At 59.6% G+C, this 23,448-nt stretch overlaps 2 protein-coding genes across 2 annotated transcripts in view; one reads left to right on the top strand and one right to left on the bottom strand.

The window, feature by feature from the left end:
* On the top strand, window positions 1-3,926 carry HIC1 (HIC ZBTB transcriptional repressor 1). Its single transcript, XM_082678335.1, has 2 exons — window positions 1-138; window positions 1,597-3,926. Exon 2 carries the CDS (start codon window positions 1,617-1,619, stop codon window positions 3,768-3,770), a length of 2,154 nt encoding a protein of 717 aa, XP_082534461.1. The 5' UTR covers window positions 1-138; window positions 1,597-1,616; the 3' UTR covers window positions 3,771-3,926.
* Window positions 3,927-4,760: 834 nt separating this feature from the next.
* The window catches only part of SMG6 (SMG6 nonsense mediated mRNA decay factor), a 237,681-nt gene continuing 218,993 nt past the window's right edge, over window positions 4,761-23,448 (bottom strand). The window contains exons 16-19 of the mRNA XM_082678924.1: window positions 14,128-14,281; window positions 10,846-11,057; window positions 10,453-10,534; window positions 4,761-6,497 (exon numbers count right to left, since the gene is read on the bottom strand). Of these exons, the coding sequence (XP_082535050.1) occupies window positions 6,367-6,497; window positions 10,453-10,534; window positions 10,846-11,057; window positions 14,128-14,281 (579 nt within the window). The 3' untranslated portion in view covers window positions 4,761-6,366. The remainder of the gene's footprint in view (window positions 6,498-10,452; window positions 10,535-10,845; window positions 11,058-14,127; window positions 14,282-23,448) is intronic.

Genomic DNA, 23,448 nt, shown 5'->3' with positions numbered 1-23,448 from the left:
CTGAGACGCGACCAGGACGCGGGGAGGACGGACCAGCAGGACAGACCGACCGGGGGCCCGGCGGGCGGAGGGCAGCGCAGCCACGTCCCCCCTGGATCCGCCGGCAGCCGGGCCCGGGGCTTCCGACATGCCCCCCAGGTAGGTTCTAGGGGTGGGGACCGGGAGGGACAGGGGACCCGAACAGCCCGGTCCTCGCGCGCTGGCCGCCTCGGGCGCATCCTCTGGAGCGGGCGTCCCAACGCGGCTGGCGTTCAGGGCTCCGGGTGTCGCCCCTAGAGGACTCAGGACTGCCGGGCCGCTGCTCTGCGCCGGGTTCACGGCAGGGTCAGCGGCCCGGGGCCGGCTCTGCCCGCACATGGGCTAGAGAAGCTAGGGGAAGGGAAGGGGAGCTGGCGGGCGGGGCTGGCAGGGGCGCTGCCCTCCCTGGCACAGCGCGGCGCCTGGCAGCGGGGCGGGTGGGGCGCCGACTAGGAGCTGCCACCGCCACGGGGAGGGAAGCCCGGCCGGGCTGCGGCCGCAGGTAACGGGCCGCGAGGCCCTGGGGGCCAGGCGGGGAAATAGGGTCGGGCGGGCGAGCGGACGGCCGGGGAGCTCAGGGCTCGGTTCAGGCCCGGCGGCCGCCTGGCTGCCGAAATTGGGGGCCGAGAGGAAAAGCTGGGAGCCGAGGGACTGCGGCTGGTGCGCTCCTCCCGGCCTGTCTGAAGTTGGGAAACTTTTCCCCAAGTTTGGGGCGGCAGAGGTCCCGTGGAGAAGGGGCCGAGGGGAGCTGGGGAGGGAGGCGCCGGGCCCGCGAATGCAGAGCGGAGGCCGAGGCCGGGGCCGGGACGCGGGTGGGGCGCAGGCCGGGGTCAGGGCCGAAGCCGGCTGTGCGCGGTGCCCGCCCGGGGCGCTGCCCCCTCCCTCCCTTGGGAGCTGCGTGGCTCCCCCCTCCCCCCCACCTGCTTCCTGCCTCAGCCTCCTGCCCCGATATAACGCCCTCCCCGCGCCGGGCCGGCCTTCGTGCTCTGCCCGCCACGGCAGCCGCTGCCTCCGCTTCCCGCGCCACGGCCGCCGCCCGGGCCTCAACTGAGGGCCTGACAGCCCCCGGCCAGGGCGGCGCCACGGCGGGCACCGCGCTCCCCTCCTCCGGACCTCTTCCCCCAACTGGGGCAACTTCTCTCGAGGCGGGAGGCGCTTTTTTACTCGGCTCCCTTGTATCCCACTTGGGCAAACTTCTCAGCCCTGAATGACTTTTCCTGCAGCGGACATTTTCCTCAAATCGGGTAACTGTTTCCGAAAGGGTCGCTTCGCCCGAACACTTTTCTCCTCGGAAGCCCCCAGAACCCAGGCGGTGAGCCCGGCGGTATCGGGCCTGGGGGTGCAGGCCAGCCTGGCCTCCTCTCCGCCAGCCAGTCTCGGCTCCTTCTTTTGGTCCAGGCCGGCCGGCCCAGGCTCCCACTCTTGGAGGCCGCGGATCCTCCGCCAGTGCCCAGGCCGCGGTGCTCAATGCCCCTGCCCAGCTGAGGGGAAGGGGAAGTGGAGGGGAGAAGCGCCGGACTGGGTGCAGGCAGCGAGGGCTCGGTGCGGCTCTGACCCGGCTGGTGTGTGTCCCCGCAGGAGATTGTGCTGGGCAGACGATGCTGGACACGATGGAGGCGCCCGGCCACTCGAGGCAGCTGCTGCTGCAGCTCAACAACCAGCGCACCAAGGGCTTCTTGTGCGACGTGATCATCGTGGTGCAGAACGCCCTCTTCCGCGCACACAAGAACGTGCTGGCGGCCAGCAGCGCCTACCTCAAGTCCCTGGTGGTGCATGACAACCTGCTCAACCTGGACCATGACATGGTGAGCCCGGCCGTGTTCCGCCTGGTGCTGGACTTCATCTACACCGGCCGCCTGGCTGATGGCGCGGAGGCTGCGGCGGCGGCCGCCGTGGCCCCGGGGGCCGAGCCGAGCCTGGGCGCCGTGCTGGCTGCCGCCAGCTACCTGCAGATCCCCGACCTCGTGGCGCTGTGCAAGAAACGCCTCAAGCGCCACGGCAAGTACTGCCACCTGCGGGGCGGCGGCGGTGGCGGCGGCGGCTACGCACCCTACGGGAGGCCAGGCCGGGGCCTGAGGGCTGCCACGCCCGTCATCCAGGCCTGCTACTCGTCCCCGGCCGGGCCTCCGCCGCCGCCCACCGCCGAGGCGCCGTCGGGCCCCGAGGCCGCGGTGAACACGCACTGCGCCGAGCTGTACGCCTCGGGCCCCGGCCCGGCCGCCGCGCTCTGCGCCCCGGAGCGCCGCTGCTCCCCGCTCTGCGGCCTGGACCTGTCCAAGAAAAGCCCGCCGGGCTCCGCGCCTCCCGAGCGGCCGCCGGGCGAGCGCGAGCTGCCCCCGCGCCCAGACAGCCCTCCCAGCGCCGGCCCCGCAGCCTACAAGGAGCCACCGCTCGCCCTGCCGCCCCTGCCGCCGCTGCCCTTCCAGAAGCTGGAGGAGGCCGGACCGCCTCCGGACCCATTCCGCGGCGGCGGCGGCGGCGGCGGCAGCCCGGGACCCGAGCCCCCCGGCCGCCCCGACGGGCCCAGCCTCCTCTACCGCTGGATGAAGCACGAGCCAGGCCTGGGCAGCTACGGCGACGAGCTGGGCCGCGAGCGCGGCTCCCCCAGCGAACGATGCGAGGAGCGAGGCGGGGACCCGGCCGCCTCGCCCGGGGGTCCTCCGCTCGGCCTGGCGCCGCCGCCGCGCTACCCGGGCAGCTTGGACGGGCCTGGCGCGGGCGGCGACGGCGACGACTACAAGAGCAGCAGCGAGGAGACGGGCAGCAGCGAGGACCCCAGCCCGCCCGGCGGCCACCTCGAGGGCTACCCGTGCCCGCACCTGGCCTATGGCGAGCCCGAGAGCTTCGGCGACAACCTGTACGTGTGCATCCCGTGCGGAAAGGGCTTCCCCAGCTCGGAGCAGCTGAACGCGCACGTGGAGGCGCACGTGGAGGAGGAGGAGGCGCTGTACGGCAGGGCCGAGGCGGCTGAGGTGGCTGCAGGGGCCGCCGGCCTCGGGCCCCCTTTTGGAGGCGGTGGGGACAAGGTCGCTGGGGCTCCGGGGGGCCTGGGCGAGCTGCTGCGGCCGTACCGCTGCGCGTCGTGCGACAAGAGCTACAAGGACCCGGCCACGCTGCGGCAGCACGAGAAGACGCACTGGCTGACCCGGCCCTATCCGTGCACCATCTGCGGGAAGAAGTTCACGCAGCGCGGGACCATGACGCGCCACATGCGCAGCCACCTGGGCCTCAAGCCCTTCGCGTGCGACGCGTGCGGCATGCGCTTCACGCGCCAGTACCGCCTCACCGAGCACATGCGCATCCACTCGGGCGAGAAGCCCTACGAGTGCCAGGTGTGCGGCGGCAAGTTCGCCCAGCAACGCAACCTCATCAGCCACATGAAGATGCACGCCGTGGGTGGCGCGGCCGGCGCGGCCGGGGCGCTGGCGGGGCTGGGGGGGCTCCCCGGCGTCCCCGGCCCCGATGGCAAGGGCAAGCTCGACTTCCCCGAGGGCGTCTTTGCTGTGGCGCGCCTCACGGCTGAACAGCTGAGCCTGAAGCAGCAGGACAAGGCGGCTGCGGCCGAGCTGCTGGCCCAGACCACGCACTTCCTGCACGACCCCAAGGTGGCGCTCGAGAGCCTCTACCCGTTGGCCAAGTTCACTGCGGAGCTGGGCCTCAGCCCCGACAAGGCGGCCGAGGTGCTGAGCCAGGGAGCGCACCTGGCCGCCGGCCCCGACGGCCGGACCATCGACCGTTTCTCCCCGACCTAGAGCGGTCTTGCCGCCGCGTGGCCCCGGCCCGCGCCCCTAGGCAGCGGCGGCGGGGGCCACCATCAGGCAGGCACACCGCGCCCGACGACTGTAGTAGCTGCGGCAGCGTCGCCGCAGGGGCGGCGGCCCCACCTGGCCTCACTGCTTTGTGCCTTAGCCCGGGGGTGGGGGTGGGGAGAAAACCCCGGGAAGGGGGTGGGATGGGGGAAGGGAGATTTATATTTTTGATATCAGCTTTGACCAAAGGAGACCCCCGGCCCTTCTCCGCCTCTTCCTGTGGTTCGTTGGCCCCCTCCCCCGGCTCCGTGCTGCTCTTGGGGGAAGGGGTGTCACTGTTGGGGCGCTCCCAGCCCTACCTCCGGCCCTTGCGACCACACCCATTCTCACTGTGAATCTCCCCGCTGGGGTCGGAGCGTCGGGCAGAGTTGGGGAGCGGGGAGGGGACTGAGCCGGCCGGAGGGCCCCCCGCCCCCGCCCCCGCCCGCCCCGGGACTGATAATGTGAAGTTCCTCATTTTGCACAAGTGGCACTAGCCCCAGGGCTAACCTTTCCCTCCCTCTGGAGTCAGAGGGCTGAGACAGCCCTGGCCTACCCGGTCTCCCACTCCCGCGGTGGTCCCCCCCTCCCTTCCCTGGGGCCCCGGACCATATTTATTGCATGCGCCCTGGGCGGCCCCCCCAACCCCGAGCCCAGGCTGGGCTGGGCTGGAACGTGGTCTCTTTAGCTCCCTCCTCCTCGTTTGTATATTTCCTACCTTGTACACAGGCTCTTCCAGAGCCGCTTCCATTTTCTATACTCGAACCAAACAGCAATAAAGCAGTAACCAAGGACCCTGGACCCAGCGGCTCTGTTCGCCCTGCCCAGGGAGCTGGGTGGGCCGCACCGGGGTGGGTGCAGGGGCCCGAAGCAGCGCCCTCATACAGGTGCGGTGGCTTGGACCGTCCCTCCCCTGTCCCAGAGACAGATCAGCAAGAGCTCAGGTACGTTTCATAACTAAAAGTTTATTAAGGAAACAAATCCAGTGCTGCAAATGGGACAGAAAGGAGAGACAGGGTCTCCCACCCACCCAGTCGTCAGCCTTCACCCAGGGGAAAGGATCTCAGAGGAGAGGCCAGGGACCCTATACCCCAAAACGCCCAGTCATCTGAGGCCCTGGGGGACTCACAGCCCCAAATCGTCGGCCATGGCTCTCCTGTACAGTTCCCCCTCCTTCTGGCATAATCTCGGGCCTGCGGGGGGGGCACTGCCTTGCCCCCATCTTCTGGGCAGGCTGTATAGTCAGACGGGGGGCTCTGGGGGATTCCCCCACTGGTCCCATCAAAACTTGCTCCTGGCTCCGCCTCCAAACCCTGTCTCTTCCCCTAAGTCCCCCTCCATCCCTGTTCTGGGTTGGGAGAACGCTTTCCCAGGAGGAAGCCTCCTGAGTGCAGCTTTGAACACAGGTGCCAGCTGAAGAGGCAACAAAAAACTCCAAGGCGAAGGGCCCCCGGGTCAAGTTCTTCTAGGGCAGAGCTAGAAACAGTGCGAACTCCAGGCTAGGCAATGCTGCTCCCGGGCACTGGCCCACCCTACCCTCCCTCAGGCTGGGCTGGAGGAGCCTGGAAGCACCCCAGAGCACAGGGGCCTGGGAGAGGTGGTCAGCGACAGGAAAGCTTTCTTAGGCTCCTGCCACAGGTACCGCGGGAGAAGCATTCAGAGTGAGAACCTCCAAGGCAAGGCAATGAGGGGCCAGGAAGGTGAGAGGGACCAACTAGAAAGAGAAGGAGGGTGCGGGGGATGATTTGGGAGGGGGAGAGGGAGTCGAGTTGAGAAGAGTCTGAGGAAATTTTGTGAAGTGGGAACTAGAGCAAAAGGAAGGCGGATGGAGGGAGACGGAGCAGGCCAAGGCCACCCAGGAAGCATGGGCCTAAGAGCAGATGTCCTCCCTACAGACCCACGACCCACCGAGGGGAAAACCAGTGGCCCAGTACAGTGGACCCAGATTGCTAAGGGCGGGAAGAGCAGCGGGACGGGTGTGTGTGTGTGTGTGGGGGCCTAGGGCTGCTGTTCAGAACCCAAGTGTGGTCCATGGGGGAATCCAGGCCTCAGGGGGAGAGAGACACCCTGAGCACTCTCTTCATGGCGTGACCAAAGCCTCTTGGATGCTTTCAGGACAGGGGCTCTGAAGATTAAAGGGACCCGTGATCTCACCTGCATCTGATGGAAACTCTAACCCCCTGCCCCATCTCCAGCTGAGAAAGTGGCTGAGTCCCCGGGCTAAGAGGCCTTCCCCCAGCCCTTGAACCGGACACGGGGAGGGAGAAAGGCTGAGCACCGGCGGTCGGTCTGGCTCGCCCACCTGCTGTCACTGCAGCCAGCCACCTCCCTGCTAAATCCCGGCAGCCCAGGAGGGTCCCAGCGGCTTCCGCCCGGCCCTTGGGAGGGGCTCTGTGCGGAGCAGCTGCCCCCACAGCGCAGCCACGGCGTGGGGGGGAAGAGGGTAGTTTACTGTCTGGGTGGACTGGTGGCTCAGGCACGCGGGCATCTCCTGTGCTACTCTGGGCGCCTGGTGGCCTCTCGGGAATGGTTCCATGGGGTGGGCCCCGCTGTGGCCCCCTCAGCCCACCTGGGCCCACGTGAGGAAGGCGGGGATGTCCCGCACAGGCACATTCCTGGTCAGCGCCTTCACACGCAGGTTCCGGTCATCCGTCAACAGCACCACCTCCCGCAGTAGCCGGATCGGCTCCTCTGTTGGCAGGAGAGAGCAGAGGGACTTCACTGAGGGCAGGAGGCAGAGGCACTGGCTGCCTCTCCTCTTCCGGAGGGGAAAGCAGTCCTGGGGGCTCCAAGCCAGCCATATCTTGGCCCTTCCACAGGTCCTTTCCCTCGTGCGGACTGTCAGCCGAGGGCGCCCCTCCGCTACCGGCTCAGGGAGGGCCGTGATGGGCCAGGGCTGGCCTTCTGCTCTGGACCCCCGCCTCCAGCGAAGGGCCGTGCTGCCTGGTGCCCTGAGAGCTGCCCGACCCGTCAGCCTCCGCAAACCCCTCTTCTCAGGACTCTGAGCGGAGGGAGCAGAGCCGGCCCTCCTATTCCTTCTGACTGCACGGCTAGTCCTGGACGCAAAATATTCCTCTCTTCTGCACATCTTCTCCACCCACCCCCATCCCCCCCAAGGCCAGCAGATCCACGCTTTAGGTATTCAGACGTAGGAAACTCAAGATGGAATACAAAATGTATCCAGGGCTCCCAGGAAGTGAGGAGAGGGGTTAGCTCAGGGAGCTCTGAGGAGAGGAGGGCAAGGGTCCCGGCAGCGCCCAGCCAAGGCGGCCCTGAGGTTAGAGCCAAAAGATTCCCTCTATTAAATAAACGTGATCCGTGCGTACGGCAGCAACCTCTAGGTACAGAAAAAGGAAAGGTGAGGTCGCGTCGTTCTCCCTGTTCCCTCCCTCATGTCTCTGTTTCCCAGGGCAGCGCCGTCTGTCTGTCTCCCAGGGCAGCGCTGTCTGTCTGTCTCCCAGGGCAGCGCTGTCTGTCTGTCTCCCAGGGCAGCGCTGTCTGTCTCCCAGGGCAGCGCTGTCCGTCTGTCTGTCTCCCAGGGCAGCGCTGTCCGTCTGTCTGTCTCCCAGGGCAGCGCTGTCTGTCTGTCTGTCTCCCAGGGCAGCGCTGTCTGTCTGTCTCCCAGGGCAGCGCTGTCTGTCTGTCTGTCTCCCAGGGCAGTGCTGTCTGTCTGTCTGTCTCCCAGGGCAGCGCTGTCTGTCTGTCTGTCTCCCAGGGCAGCACTGTCTGTCTGTCTGTCTCCCAGGGCAGCGCCGTCTGTCTGTCTCCCAGGGCAGCGCCGTCTGTCTGTCTCCCAGGGCAGCGCCGTCTGTCTGTCTGTCTCCCAGGGCAGCGCCGTCTGTCTGTCTGCCAGGGCAGCGCCGTCTGTCTGTCTGTCTGCCAGGGCAGCGCCGTCTGTCTGTCTGTCTCCCAGGGCAGCGCCGTCTGTCTGTCTGTCTCCCAGGGCAGCGCTGTCCGTCTGTCTGTCTCCCAGGGCAGCGCCGTCTGTCTGTCTGTCTCCCAGGGCAGCGCTGTCCGTCTGTCTGTCTCCCAGGGCAGCGCCGTCTGTCTGTCTGTCTCCCAGGGCAGCGCTGTCCGTCTGTCTGTCTCCCAGGGCAGCGCCGTCTGTCTGTTTCCGAGTCCTTACGCACATGTACAAGTGCATATACTTGTTATAGAAGCTTTTTTCCTATAACATTACAATCATACTCACCGTACCTACTTCATTCAAATTTTAAAGATTTTAAAGTTCTTTCTATACGAGCACAAACGGACACACAAACGGACACACAAACGGACAGCCTTCGTTCTTTTTAGATGACTTTTTAAGCAGGATATCTCCCCCACTTCTTTCCCCCTAATTCCCTAACCTTTTAATAATGTATTGGGGAGAATTTAAGCTGGGGCCAAGCACTCACACAAGTGACACCCCCACCCCTGCTAAGGCCCCTTGGGTGGCAGGTCCACTCCTCGGTCCCAGGCTGGGTGTTTGCTGACAGAGGCCCGGCAGACAGTGAGGCACAGGAAATGTCCTGCGGGGCTTGCTGACTGTGAGGGCTGGCGGGGCTGGGGGACTGCAAACATCCATGCCGACCTGAGCAGTTTCAGGCTTGCCAGCTCCAGGCGGGGAGGCTGAGAACTGGCTGTCAGCCTTGGGAGGAGTCTGGGGGGAAGAGGGAGGGAGAGGCTTGTGGGGTTGATGGCGGTGAGAAGGGGAGAGGCGGAACGAGGGTGTGGTGGGAGGTGAGCAGCTGTGGCGGACAGAGCGGGAGAGGAAGGCAGCCATGGGGAGAGGAGATGCTCTGAGACTGCTTGGCTGCTTGGGCCTGGCCCCTCGGGGTGTGTGCGGTGGGGCGGGGTGACGTGCAGTGCCATGTGGGGCTCCCAGCGGGCGGCCCAAGTCTGTCCACAGCCCCACTGGTCCTGCCCTGGGACTCAGACCAGGCGAGTCCCAGGCCTTAGGTCAGCCAACCAAGGCCCGGCATTGCTGGCAGGGGTCTGCAGGGGTTTCTGTGGATACTTTGAGACATTTTTAACAATAAACATCCTCTGTTTTGACACTGGTAACTTCACTTTGTTAGAAACCAGAGACTGTCATCTTGTCAGGCCCCATCCGCCATAATCCACATGATTTTAAAATTCAACATCGTTTACACATAAACATTTGGTGATGGTTTCTCTGTGAATCTGACAAGTTAATCTGCTAAGAATTCACACTGACAAATGGGGTTTGATTACACCAGCCGTTGCTGATGTAATTCTGATAGAGGCGGTCCCCAGGATGGCAATGGGTTCCTGTAGGCTGTTTGGGGTGAAGCTGGGGGGGGGCGGCGGGGGGAAGACTAGGGCCAAAGCCAAAATGTGTCTCTGCTAAGAAAGAAACAGCTCTGAGGCTGGGTGGGGCCACAGCAGTATCTGAACCGTACTTCCCAACAAGGCCTTCTGCACTCCTGCCTACCTCTCCCTCACAAGGTGCCCCTCTAGGAAGCTGCCTGGGAGCAGAGCCCAACCTCCTCTGTTGGGCTCAGCCAGGACTCCTTTTTACCACTTGAATGCTCCGAATCTGGCCTTAAGGGATAGTACATGCAAGCCACGTGGCAGGACCCCTCTGAAGAACAGCAGCTGTGGGCTCATTACCGGCCTCAGGTACAGAGACTTGGGCAGCAGTGAGGGGCTGCACTGAAATGGCTGGGAGAAGGGCTGGAGAGAAGACAATCCCCAGGCCAGCCTAGAAGCCAAGGCTAGGAAAGCAAGAGACAAGAGATGGGCAACCACCAGGAGGAAATGACAAGAGGCTACCTACACACAGACACAGACTAAATGGCGAGAATCATCAGCTCTGCTATGACACCGAGATAGGAAATCCTTCCAAATGAAGAAATGTCAGAGTCCTGGGAACCGGGAGCAGAAAACACCTGAGCCTCGCTGACTCTGAGGGTCGAGGGGCCGCCTCAGAGGAGAGACGGCTCTGGGTTGAGGGTGAGGTGCTCAAGCACCCGGAAGAGAACCTCTGGTCCCCAGATGGGATTCTGCTCACCAAAAGCGTTTTGAAGACTGGGCTGAGGGCTCAGTCCACAAGCTCTCACCTGCCTCCAAAGGGCTATGTCACACAACCAGAGAGACAGGAAGGAAAGGCCCACTACTAGGTGGGGAAGCACTTCCACCCCCACCCCCCACCCCCCGTACAGGGTAGACATTCACAGATGAAGTGAGAGGATGAGCATGGCCAAGAACAGGGAGGTGGGCCCCAGGGACCCCCGGGGACTGTCCTCAGAGCGGCAGAGGGCTGGGCTCACGAGACCATGCCCAGAATAAGCTACACTGAATCATAAAGACATTCTTGCTGTCAGACAACTCACCGAGGACCCAAGAAAGGAAATGGACGCATGCACAGTGGGAAAGTTCACAGTCTAGAGCCCAGCTTCCTGGGCTAGGCCCATCCCTAGCTGGCCGAGGGTCCACCTGAGGGTGGGGGAGTTGTGACAGGGAGGTCTGACTTCCAGGAGGGGAGGAAACTGGGCTGGCCTCAGGCTTTTATCAGGCCTGAACCCTGATTCCTTCAACTTCGCAGGCCAGAGTCAGTGGAGGGACTCTTCCCTAGGGCTGAGGAGGGCAGGACAAGGTAGGGAGGGGAAGGGATGGGCCCGAGGCAGAGGCAGCGCTGTACCTTTGTTGGTGGGCATGAAGTCCTTAGCTTTGTCTTTGCAGTAGTGGAGGCAGCAGGAGAGGATCAGGTCGTCATTGTTGCCCTGGAGGAAGACGGGATAAGTGCCACCGGGCAGGAGGGGGCGCCATGCAGAGGAGGCACAGGTATGCTCTGCCTCTGGGGTCCTGGGGAAGGTCACTTCCCAGTGTCCCTCCCAGACGTGCCCTGGCCCTGCTTGGCCAGGTCCAACTGTGCCAAGAGTGATCTAGGGGGCAAGGAACTCCCCCTCCTGGGCCTCGACGGTGGCCGTCCCCTCGGCTGCTCAGGCCAACTGGCCTTCCTCTAGCCCCTCCCTCCCGGAGACCCTGTTCTGAAGGCTGGCTATAGGTGCTCCCTTTTTGCCCTGGGTCTCACCAGCTGGCCAGTGATGTCCTCACTGCGGAAGGCGATGGATTCGAGTTCATTGCCACGGCTGGTCAGGGCCCGTAGGCAAGAGTCCCGACTCTCGAATCGCTGCTCGAGGAACTCAATGGACTTCCGGGCCTTTTCCTGCACCACACGGGCATAGCCCCCAGCCCGGTGGTCTGTGTCCTGCCCCTTGGCCAGGCCGTCCAGCTCACTGATCACTGATGAGACACAGCCCCGCAAGGAGTCAGCCTGGGCAATCAGCAATCAGGTCTGTCTTCGCCCGAGGCCTTGCCTTCCCAGCCAGCCCCTCCCCAGACCACAGAAGCCATCCTGCCCCACAGGAGTCTTCCAGTGAAACTAGGGGATCCTGGGGGGCAAGAAATGCCCTAGACTTTCCACAGTGTTCTATCTTCTTTCTGCCTCTTCCCCTGGGCCCCACCCTCCTCCTGGGAGGAACTTACAGGGAGTTTCTGGAGCTGCTGTATTCAGGGGAAGAAACCTGGCCCCTCTATCGCATTCCTCAGTTATAGAATCAAATCGAGAGGGTCCCTCAGGAGAGGCGAGGGTATGTAGCGGCTAGAGGAAAGAGGCACTCTCCCTCATCCGCCTGGGCCCCCACCTCGGCGGTCCAAGAGGGGCCCGGTTCCATGCCCACCCCTGCCAGAGGGCAGGGAGGTCATGAGGTGGCAAGTGGGGATCACAGCCTCACTCGCGAGGACCCTGCTATTCCCCTAAACCCCTGGCACATCTACCTCCTCTGATAGTGCACGTGTGTGTGTGTGTGTGTGTGTGTGTGTGTCTGCCTGCCTATGTGTCTGGGACACAGCTTCATTTTCTGGTGAAGATTCTTTCCAAAATTCCAGCCAAAAGCCTGAGGTCAAGTGGGAAATATGCACTCCTTGGGGGCTCCGGGAGAGTTTGGGGTCTGAGGCCTCTCCTCAGTGCAGTGATTCATGGCTCGGGGAGTCGGCGTGAGCATGCAGTTCCATGGTGAGCCTGGCACTCACCGTCTGGGTATTCAAAGACACTTTCTGGAAAAGGCCCATGTGGGAATACACACACACAGACACACACACAGACACACACACACCCCATGCCTTCGGCAACCTGAGGCTGCAGTGTACACACACACACACGCGCGCACACACACACACACACACACAGACACACACACACGCCATGCCTTCGGCAACCTGAGGCTGCAGTGTCCACCCAATGTATGGCTGAGGTCGCGGAGTAGTGGTGGATGGGTGTATGGTACAGCAAACAGAACATCAAACATGAAAAACTGGTATTCTATCCCAAAATCTGCTTTCCTGCTTCCAAACTAAACAGGCTTCAAAGGGGAAGCTTGTTTGTGCTTCTGCACCAGGCGGGGCTTCTCGAAGCTGGGGTCAGACCTCAGGAGCAGGGAGCAGGTTAAAGAGCACAAGAAACAGGCAGACGAGGCCGCCGGCTTAACCCTTCGTGCTCCGCGCACAGGGCAGGACGCCCCTGCGGCGCCTCATTGAACAGGAGCCCCCTCTACAGCCCCTGAGAGTCAAGGCCCTGCCCAGCTGAGGACGCTTCAGAAAGGCTGGCCTGGATGCCCTGACACAGTTGGCATTTCCCAGTGCCCCGGGGGTCGACCATTTATTCTCTATCTACCTTCTCCTCTGAGTTTTCTCACATATTTGCTCCCTCTCCACTGAACCTGGCTTCCCCCACTGAACCATAAGCTCTTCAAGGCCAAGGGGCTGCAGCTCTGCCTTTCACTGGCTCCCTCGGGAACAAGAAGACTGAGCACACAGTAGGGGCACAATCGGTGCTGGTGTCTGAGGGCTCTGCCAGCCTGGGATGGTGTCTGAGGCTCCTACCAAGACTTAGGGGGCTCCTGAGACACCAGCAACCTCTCAGTTACACCATTTCCTGACCATCTAGCAAAAAGTGACCAATTCACTTTCTTATCCCTGAAAATCTCCTGGGTAGGAGAGCACAGGGACACGCTATCCTGAAAGGTGCCCCACCCCGGGACCTGGTGAGGGTAGAGGGGAAGCTGCAACAACTCGATAGTCCGGCTCTACCTTGGGCAGACAAGCTGCTCTACTTCTGAAGAACAGAAAACCTTCCCTTGGGTCTAAGGGCCTGGGTTGAAGAGGCTCTGGCCAGGCCACATGGGGAGGGGGAAGGAAGACAGGGAGGGTGGAGGCGGGACGAGGGCTGCTTCAGTGCCAACATTCTCAGGTGGTGCTAACGTGTTTCCCACAACCCCCCAGGGTTCTATAGCCTCTGCAGGGGCGGATGCTTCCTGCCCTTTGTTTCCACTCTCATCTGGCACTAAGACACCAGGGACTGGGAGGGAAGGCCCAGCGGAACATCTTGGCATGAGTGTCAGAGGTGGTTTGGCAGGCAGACTGCCAGTCTGGCAGCTCTTCCAGAGGACAGGGCCCCTAACCTTGCTCCCAGTGGCTGGTGAGAAGGGGACATTAAAGAGCCTGGGCTTGCCGGCCGTCTCCCAGATACTCTCCCTCCACAGGACAGCTATCAGTGACATTAGCTGTACCAGTTACATCAGACAGCAGCCCGGAGCACAAAGCCCATCCTGAAGCTGACCCACCACAGGGCTCCCAGAACCAGAGGTGCCTCAGACAGCCCTCTGGAGATAGCCCAGCTGGGCTCCTTCGGCCTGAGGGCGGAAGCGAGCTAGCTGGGTCCTGAGATGCTGACCCTGTACCAGCACCAGTGACCAGACAGTGGTAAGAGCCCAAGTGGCAGGAATCCACACGCGTGAGCCAAGGCCTTGCCCTGGAGGGTTTCCATCGGCCTGGCCTTAGGGTGACATTGGCCAGAAGAATGTTACCTCGAACCAACAGAACGATCATGAAAAGCTACAAGACAATCAGACCAAAGGCATCTAAGCCCTTCAAAACCCTCCCAGCCTCCCTGCCAGACCACCCAGCAGCACTGCCGCTATCTGCCAGGGCTGAGTGTTTACCAATAACGGGAACCAGCTTTGCTGTTTTACTGCAAGCTTTATAAGGATAAAAACAAGGGCTGGGCTCATGCAGCCGCTGGTTGCTGGGACACAGGAGTCCATTTGCTCAAGCAGTTTAAGCCACGGATCAGCCATAATAATTTGAACTGCTTTGATTATTAAACAATTTTCCTTGCCCCACACATTCCCCACTTCCCTGCAAATCCTGTCTTACACACACACAGCAGGGTTCTGCCTGCCTGGCCCCCAGGCTGTGGGGCATGTGTGTAGAGAGGGTTACTGCGCACATGCAGGGCTGCTCTGGCCTGACTCACCGATGAGGGGCACCACCAGGATGTACTTCCTGCTCTCCAGCAGCTGTGCCAGACTGGCCAGGTGGTCAATGAAGCCGTTGGTGTCTGGTACGAGGAACAAGGGTCTGATCTCGAGCTCCATCTGCCTCACATGACTCTGGTCCTCCAGGACAGCCTACAGAGACACAGAATGGTGAGTGAGCCAGTGAGTGAGTAGGCAAGGGGTGGGCGAGTCAGGGCCCTGAGTCCACGGTGTGTCAGCATCCTGCCCCTGCCCCCTCCAGAAATACAGCCAGTCCCTGTCGGGACAGGCCCGAGGGCTGGGCAAAGCACTGCAGTAAAAATCAGTGTAGACCAAATGGCTTGGGGAAACAGGCGTGACTAAAACCCTCGCACAGGACCGAGAAGGGACCTTGATGGTTATTAAAAATAACGGGTCTCGGAAAGTAAGACCTTGGGCTGAAAATCAGCGAGGGAGAGTTAGGTTCCTTGGATATGAAAGTGGTTTCACATTCGTCATCTAGGCAGCATATACAGGGGGTACTTCTCAACCCAGACACTTTTACGTATATGTGTATCCCAAACAGAATTTATTTCAATGTACTTCACTGTGTACTTAAAAAAAGGAAAGAAAAAGAATAAACTCACAGTCTACACAAAAAGAGTGATGCTGACAACTAATAATTAACACCGCAGTCTCCCACATCGGCAGGAGCCCACATGGTGGGACGGTTTAGGACCCAAGTCACAGACGTGCAAAGACCACCATCCAGACTGACGAGAACGTCACCATCTTCCCCCACCAGCGCGGTGATCCCTAGACGGCAGTCTTCTGCGTTCTACCTGCACTCCTTTGCCACGATTCTGTACAACCTATACTCTTGCTTACTTGAGGTTTTTCTTTAAATTGACTTTATGTCAACTCGTTTTTGTGGCTCAGCAAATAATACCTGTGGTATCAGGAGTCTGAGAGCCTAGGAACGTGTTTACCAGCGCAAGCTGCATTTCTGCAATGAACAGTCAGAATGTCTTCTATGCATGATTGAAAAAACCCCTCACGTAGCACCAGTGGTCTGGGCACCACATCTCAGAAGGCACACGGCCTCGCGCCTGTTAGTCGTACAGATGTTCACATCTTTCAGGGAAGTTCCATGCTCATCTGTAAAAGCCCAATCTTCTCAAGTCTGCCAGGGCCTGTGTGGCGGCAGCCCTGGGAGACTGGCTCTGGGTACACCTGTCACTATAGAACATGGTCACTCTTGTGCCGCTTCCTCTTCTGGGGACCATGGCCAAGAAGCAAACTGATTTGAGGGCATCTGCCCAGACAGTGTGCTCCCTGTGTGCAGAGCCAGAGGGCACTGAAACAAACCCGGCAGGGGCCTGGCGAGCAGGTCCCAGCCCTGTCCTGCCCTCCCATGGCCTCCTGCCACACACCAACTCGCAGGGACAGAGACACAAGCACGGAGCAGGGGAGGGGGTGTGCGTGCCAACTGAGATGGGGCCCACAGGCTGGGCCCTGGCCACTAACAGTCAGTGAGAAAGGTGATCAGGTTTCACTGGCAATGACAGTAAAACTGAAAGGGCATGCCTCTGAATGCTGGGGGTGGCGCCTCTGTGACCTGCTGGGGACCTCTCCCTATGAGTAAGTCATTGCTGCCACTGCCACCACAGCTGGTGGAAGGCACAGGACGCTGGCAGGCATGAGAAACGCAGCTGAAGGGCTTGCCTGCTGAAGTCTTACTGCTCTCACCTCACGAAGGGAAAGCACCTCTGCTGCAGGCCACCTTCCCAGGGGATGTGGGTCACTGGCCCTCCCCATGGGGCTGCCAACTAGAGGGTGACACACATTCTACCGAACTCAACTTGGGCATTAAAAAAACCCCTATTTCTTTTTTTTTTTTTTTTTTTCTTTTTTTTTTTTGTGGTACGCGGGCCTCTCACTGTTGTGGCCTCTCCTGTTGCGGAGCACAGGCTCCAGACGCACACACTCAGCGGCCATGGCTCACGGGACCAGCCACCCCGCGGCATGTGGGATCCTCCCGGACCGGGGCATGAACCTGTGTCCCCTGCATCGGCAGGCGGATTCTCAACCACTGCGCCACCAGGGAAGCCCCCAAACCCCCTATTTTTTATTGAGATATAATCAATATGTAACACATGCGACGGCGCGGGCATTTTGTGAGAAGAGGAAACAGTCCCCACTGAGGCTTAGTGAGCTCTCCCATCTCTCTCTTCACAGAGGGAGCATCAGCACCCCTGCTGCTGATTTCCCCGGGTCTCGGCGTGCTCTGTGCAGCCTTTCCACTGCCTGGAACGCTTCTCTTGGCATGATAGGCCCCTAAACCTCTGTCTTTCTCAGTGAGAAGGGGCAGGACGAACCCTGAAGCCGGCTGGGCCTGAGCACAGCGCCTCTGCCACCGTTCCACTCAGACACATCTTAGTTTTCCGGCCTCCATAAATGATCCTCTGGCCCTAAGGCTGACTCTAAGGAAGTGGCACTGGCTGCCCCTTTTACCCTGTGGGAACGATGAGCTCCTAAGACCTCAGACCACCCTTCCTTAAAGGCTGGCCATGGGCAGGAGGGTCTTTAGGCCAGATGGCCGAGGGAGGCAGGGGCTGAGCCTGCCTGGCTGTTTTGATGACAGGATGGAAGAAGAATCTAGGTGCAAGGTCCAGGGAAGCGCTAGCCGTCTGCGTTCTCTGAGATCTGGCTCAGGGCCAGAAAGGTGAACGGAGGCCACAGCCTTTTTGGGAGGTGGCGGCCTTGCTGGTTCCCCAGGGGTGGGCAGGATCAAGCTGATGAGGGTGGTCAGAGCTGTGCTGCCACCATCCGGTCCCAGGGACACCCGCAGACAACTTCCCTTAACCTGGCTCTGCCCAGTGAGTCACTGCACAACTGCTTCCTGTTCCCCACATGCCCTCCTGGAGTCTCAGGAGATTCACTGAAGCTGCTCCCCCTTCTCTTGGGGTACCAGTGGGACTCTGGGGGGTCATACCTGGGTCAGGAGACTGGCCCAGTCCCCTTAAAAGAATGGCAGACAAGGAAGGACTGGGAGTCCGCAGCCCCTCGTCTGTGGGTGTCGGTGTTTCCGGCCCTCTCTGAGTGGCGCTGTGTGTGTGTGTGTGTGTGTGTGTGTGTGTTTGTGTGTGTTTAGCATTTGCCCTCCCAACTTTTCCAGATTTTACCCGTCAGATTCCTGGCAGCTGTGCACGGCGCCTGTGCCGGCCGTCACGTCCCATTCTGATCTCTGGGTCGCACGGTGAGAGAAGGACACAGGATGCGCAGGGAGTGAAAAAGTGATGTCGGTGGGGAGAGCGCCAAGTCCCCACTCACAGCCATGGGATGCTTGGGGAGAAGGGGGAAGCGTGCTGCTGTGGAGTTCAGAGGCCGGTAGTGAGATTTATTTTTGTTTGTATGAGCAAAAAGCTGCAGAAGCCTCTGGTGGGGGTGAGGGGGGTGCAACTGCAATGCTGTGATTCAGACGGACTGGCCCTGGCCTGGAGTCAAGTGTGCTGACCCGGAAGGAGAGTTCCATAGGAACCCTTCTCACTGCAGCTAAGGCTGGGCCACAGTGGTCCTTGGACAGTGAGCTGGGAATCCTAGAAAAGCAAGGACATGTTGAATCAGACCAGTGGCAACATGGACCATAAAGTCAGAAAGTGTGAAGAAGAAAAGAACTTAATTCTGTTTCTGGAAGGCGCTAAGTAACCAACTTGCTCTGAAGGACGGAGGCATCCTCGAGCAAGGCGGTGGGGAACTGGGAAAGAGACAGTCCACAGTAACATCTGACGAGGAAGCTAACAGGCTTGGGTCCCCAGGAAGGGCTCTTTCACAGGTTAAGTTCCTTCTTCTAGATGATGGGAGTGATTTGGGGATGACTGACCCTTTTGGAAATTGAGACACTGAGAATTACAAATAAGAGTAATGCAGTTAGCTCACACGGGAGCTGTGGAACTTGAAGAACTCAGATCACGAAGCAGAGCCAGATCCAGAGAAGGCCTTCTTAGGTCCTCCTTCTGCGCAGGGCTCCAAAGGGAGTGTGGCTGCCTCCTTCCCTCTACAGGGTGATGGAATCATTTACACCTGGGCCTCTCTGGCCAGAGCAATGTCTTCACCAGAAATGAGAAGTCTGGTAACATAGCAAATTTCCACCCTCATCCTGCATGTGAAAGTATCTAGCTAAGTGCCTGATACACGTATTAGTAACTTAACAAATTTCAGTTTCCTTTCTTTCTGCCCAACTCCATTTTTCATCTTTTATATATCCAGGGGGGGTAAATATCTGGGGAAACCACTAGGGAGCAGAGCTGGAGCTGGGGAGGGGTGAGGCAGTGCACTGCTGATTTCTATTATAAAACTCGTGGTACTCTTGGTGTTTTGGGTTTTTTTTCCCTTTTTTTCTTTAACTATGTAGAGGTATTTTTAAAAAACAAAAAATGGAAAAATGGAAATGAAATATTAATAGGAATAGCTGGTGAGATAACCACCAGCAGTGCAGACAGGCATTCCTGTTTTTTTTTTTTTGGCTGCACCGCGCAGCATGCGGGATCTTAGTTCCCTGAACAGGGATCAAACCCGTGCCCCCTGCAGTGGAAGCGTGGACCACTGGACCACCGGGGAAGTCCCAGGCACTCCTTCTTGAGCTGCAAAAACCAAAGGGTGCAGATTCTGCATTTGCTATAGAAAGCAGGCAGAGTCACTGGTTTCTGTTAGCATCTTCATTTGGGGTGGGTTGCTCATGGGAAAGTTTCTGCTTAGGATCCCTTCTCTGGACATCCAAAGTCAATACCACAAAGCTTCACACATACTTGCTATCTTTTTCAAGGTTATAATTATGATGATTTGCTTCCTACTTCTTACTGCCCTTTCTAGATAGACAGGGAATGGCAGGGCTAAGCATGACACCCCTGAGCTTGCTATAAGCAGCGGCCTAAGGGTATTCCAGCCAAAAGCCCGACCATTTCTGCAGGAGGACAGGACCCTGTGGATGCTGCTGGAACCGGGGAGGTGAGAATGGCTGGAGCAAGCTCTGGAATGTGCTGGAGTGGGGAGGGCGGCCGCCTGGCCCCACAGGCTTTCCTGCCCTGGCGTGAACGTGCCCCTGGCCTGGTAGTGCGCTGGCTCCCACCCTGTCTCCGACAGCTAGGAGCCAGGGCTGAGTGTCTGCCTTCCGCTAGATTCCATACAGGTGTGGGGGGCTCTGTGCATGCCCCATTGTTCCACAGTGGGCCCCCCCCAGCCGGGTGGCAATGTGAATGGGCTGCAGCTATATTTAGAGTGAAACTCCTGGGGCTACCACAAAGGAGTGACTGCATCTTCAGGAGGGTGGGTGGGCGGGAAGGGGATAGGGGAGTGAAGCTATTTTCAGAACACATGTCATTGCTGGCTACAGAGCAAGACTGTGGCCATAGTGCCGAGGAAACAATAGCTGTGGCCAGAGGAAGAGCCTGTTATGTTTCAGGTGGGATGTTTGCAACTGCTCAGGAAACCTGACCCCGCCCGACAGCAGCACAAATCACAGCAAAGCCTCGTGGAGGCAGAGAGGAGGTGGGGATGCACGGGGCCAGGGCCAGGGTGAGGTGCCAAGAGGCCACGCCTCAAGCCCGGAGGAGGACGGTCCGTGACTGCGTTGCCCTGAGGGCCCGGTCAGGAAAGAAACACTCCTGACCAGTATCCCAGGCAAACCGTGTCCCCTGCTCTGGTCTCTGGACGCCTCTCAAGAATGGCAACGGGAATGCAAAGAGCTCGGGAGGAAAGCAGCAAGGTGGGCTCAACCAGCACGAGGTGAAGAGCCGTCTCAGGCGACAGGCAAAGCCTGCGCTGAGCCGGAGAGTGCGGCCTCGAAGCCCTGGGTGGGCGGACTTGGCCCCCAGCATCCGAGGCCTGCCCGGGCACCGAGGCTCCAGCTGCACAGGTCCTGAGAGCTGCCCACACCCCTTTTCTGACCTCCAGTCGGCCCCACTCACCAGCCTCTGTGCAACACCGGAAGCAGGGAGGGACAGGCTGCGGAGGGAGGCCAGGCCTCACCTCCCCCATCCCACAGATGAGCTTAGGCCCGGGGGTCTCGGTGGGAGCGGGGAAGTGGGGGTGTGGCTAGGGCCCCAGATCTCATTTGGACTTTACAGCCAGCATGGGGGCCAGGAGGATTTTTTTCAACCCCACCTTCACATCCCCTTCCCCAAACATGTGTGGTTCCTGTTTTGCTGCATCTGTAAAAGGCGCTGGGAGCTGGGGACCTGCCTTACACCTCTCGGTTAACACCCCTGGAGACTGATGGAGCTCGGAGCAGAGTAATTTACAGCCCATCTCTCCGATCTTAATTCACCCGATGCTCCTCTCTTCCTTATTGTATTAGTGTGACCCAGGTACCTGCCAACAATAATGGCCTCTCCAGCTAGGAGCCTCTCCCCCACTCCCAGGACAATTTATACCTTTTCCTTGGGATTTTCCCCCCTTAAATTAAACAAAAAGAGGGAAAATAAGAAGAGGTAACATGGGTTTGGAGCCCTGCAGCCCCGTGGTTCTGGGCAGGGAGCCAATGGCCCGAGGGCACACACATGTGTGTGCTCTCCCAGAAGGGCCTTCACCGGCCCTGTTTTACAGCCACCTCGGCACAGACTCCAGGGTTCACGCATATGGCCAGACAGATGTGTCTGGCTTACGTTCAAGGCTGGAAAATGAAGAATTATGGAAGTGAAGGGCCCCGGGCATTAAACAGGGGGTGGGGAGAAGGGAAGGGGGGAATTTCTTCTCTGCTGAGAAATCCTCCTGTGGCTGTGAGGCTGGAGGAAGAAGGCTGACAGGAGGCAGGGCCGCCAGCAGTGGTGCACGTGGGGCCTGTTCTTAAAGGGGCCACAGCAACCCCAGCCCGGACGGCCCGCAGCCGGCCATCGCTGCCTGGCCTGAGCAGCCTGCTCCAAGGGAGCTGACAGGGAGAACCGGCTTCCGGGGAGCTGCGGGCGCCGGAAGTCAGGTCTCACACAAGGCCTCTGCCAGGTACCGCCTGTCACTGGAGAGGCCGGGCTGAGCCCGCTGCCTGAGACAAGGCCATGTCCCCCTGGTGCACGCTCCCACGGCATCTTGCACTTCCCTCTGGTCACAAGGCTCGCTCACACGTCAAATCACTGACTTCTCCACGCCAGCGGACACTCTGGGACAGGACTTTCTGGGTTCGCTCCCGTGTCCCCTCACCACCAGCCTGGTAGGCGCTCACCACCATTTACTAAATTGAGCGGAAGACACGGTCCCTGATTCCAAGGAGTTCACAGTACGGCGGGGGGAACAAGTCCAGAAATAAGTGTAATTTGAGACGTGATATACGTTTCACAAATGAGGTATGAATCAGCGCCACAGGAACACGGAGCAGAGAGATGAATTCCTCCTGGGGGGAATCCGGGAAGGCTTCACTGGGGAGATGGGGTTTCATCTGGGGACTGAAGGAAGAATAGAATTTCAACAGGTAACAGGAAATGTGGAGCAGAAAAAGGGTACTCGCGCTTGAGCGAACAGCAGGAACAAAGACGTGAGAGTGGGAAAGGGCAGAGCTGTCTGGGGACAGTGGGTAGAAAGGAGGGTTAGTGCTGTCCAGGCAGGAGGGCTGGAGTGTCTGGACAGGCACTTTGCGTGCACTGTCTTTCTGAGGGAGTTGCTGTTACCACCTTCATCTGACAGATGAGGAAACAAGCTCGGGGAAGTTAAATGATTTGCCCAATATCATATAGCTCGTGAGGGCTCATGGGGAACGGGAGAAGAGGTTGGGAAAATAGACTGGGAACAGACGAGAAAGCCCTAGATGCCATAGTAAGGAATTCGACTTTATTAGCCAAGCAAAGGCACTGATGATTCCTGAGCAGGGGAGTGGCTCTTTTGGGAAGAGAACGATGAAACCACATAAGATGCGTTGCAGGCAGGGAGCCTGGCATGCAGACCGTGTACCACACAACTCCAGGAGCTGCATTCACAGACTACAAGGGAAAGGGGACCCCCCGGACTTGTGCGACGCAGGGTTGCTGGCTACAATCCAGTGAGTACCTGGACTAGAACAGCAGTAGTGGCAATGGGGATGGAGAAGAGCGGGGGGAATAAATGAGTGAACAGATAGGATCTGATAAGAAATCAGGCACGAGGGGTTAAAAGCCTGTGAGGAACTTAAGATGATGCTCTCGTTGCTACCATCTATTAACTCACTGAATGAAAATACTTGCTGAGGGCCAACTCCATGTGCTGAGACTAAGAAGTAAGAGAAAGGGAGGAGGAGACCAAGTAACGAATGGTGGTGAGGAAGCCCAGGAGGGTGGTGTGGTCACCAGGCAGAGAGGAGACGAAGGTCCTCGTGTGCTGAAGTGAGGCTGGAGGGAGGCGGCTTTGGGGTCCAAAGCTACAGGGAAGTCAAGTGTGAAGAAGACCCGACAAAGGTACCTGGTGACCTCTGATGCAATCGCCTCTATAACTGCTGGGCTGAGAGTCAAGAAATGGAGGTGGTAGTATGGACAGAACTTTTGGGAAGACTGATGGTGAGGAAGAAAAGAGCTACCGGACAGGAAGAAAGAGAGCTTGCAGACGAAGCTTCGAGGGTCACGACACAGGTTCACACAGACCGCGCAAAGGTGGAGAAGGCAGCCACCCCACCACGGCAGTGATGCTGGCAGAGGCTTAATTCCAACCGGTAGACTCATATGAACACGTCTAAAGGACCATGGGTCCCAACTGGTATCCATTCCCCTTCCCAGGGCAGGGCTCTGTCTGATAAGCGGTCAGACTGCTATCAGATCACGGTGCGCCATGCACTATGCTGGGTGCTTTACGTGCACCGGCTCCTGTGGGCCTCACAGCCATTCCAGGTGGTAGGTGCTGTCACCAGTTTCACTCTGCAGATGAGGAAACAGGTTGGGAGAAGTTAAACAATGTGCCCAAAGTCACAAGGCTAGTAAGTGGCGGAGCCCAGCCTGATCAGGTCGGCCTGACCACGTGCAGTAGGCTCCATGCCAAAGGCCAGAGGCGGCTGAAGAGAGGGCTGAAGACAGACATTCCTAAAGATGACTGACGCTTCCCCACGTATGCAGTTAGTCTTAAAGCAGGGAGCATGGCTGGCTCTTCCCGGTCTGTCCCCTGCCCTAGATGAGAAGAAGTGAGCTTACAGTGCAAGAGTCAGACCTGGGAGAGCCATAAAGAACAGCCTGTTGGAAGTGAAGGTACGGGTCCACGAGAGGGCTGATGGTGAAGGAATCCTTACGTGGCGATCGAGTAGTTTCTCCCTCGGGTTTAGAGTGTGCTGTCCAGAGGGGCTCGGCCACTACGGTGGGAATCCAGACAAGCAGACTGTGGCCATGACACCATCTCCC

The sequence above is a fragment of the Grampus griseus genome, assembly GCF_964374135.1.
Source record: "Grampus griseus genome assembly, chromosome: 20".
In the NCBI taxonomy this organism is placed as follows: Eukaryota; Metazoa; Chordata; class Mammalia; order Artiodactyla; family Delphinidae; genus Grampus; species Grampus griseus.
The sequence above is the reverse complement of the archived record's forward strand: the minus strand, read 5'-3'. Positions and strand labels throughout refer to the sequence as shown.

What these genes read in the sequence shown, in the direction of transcription:
- HIC1 (XM_082678335.1), top strand. Translation starts at nt 1,617, where the DNA reads ATGCTGGACACGATGGAGGCGCCCGGCCACTCGAGGCAGCTGCTGCTG.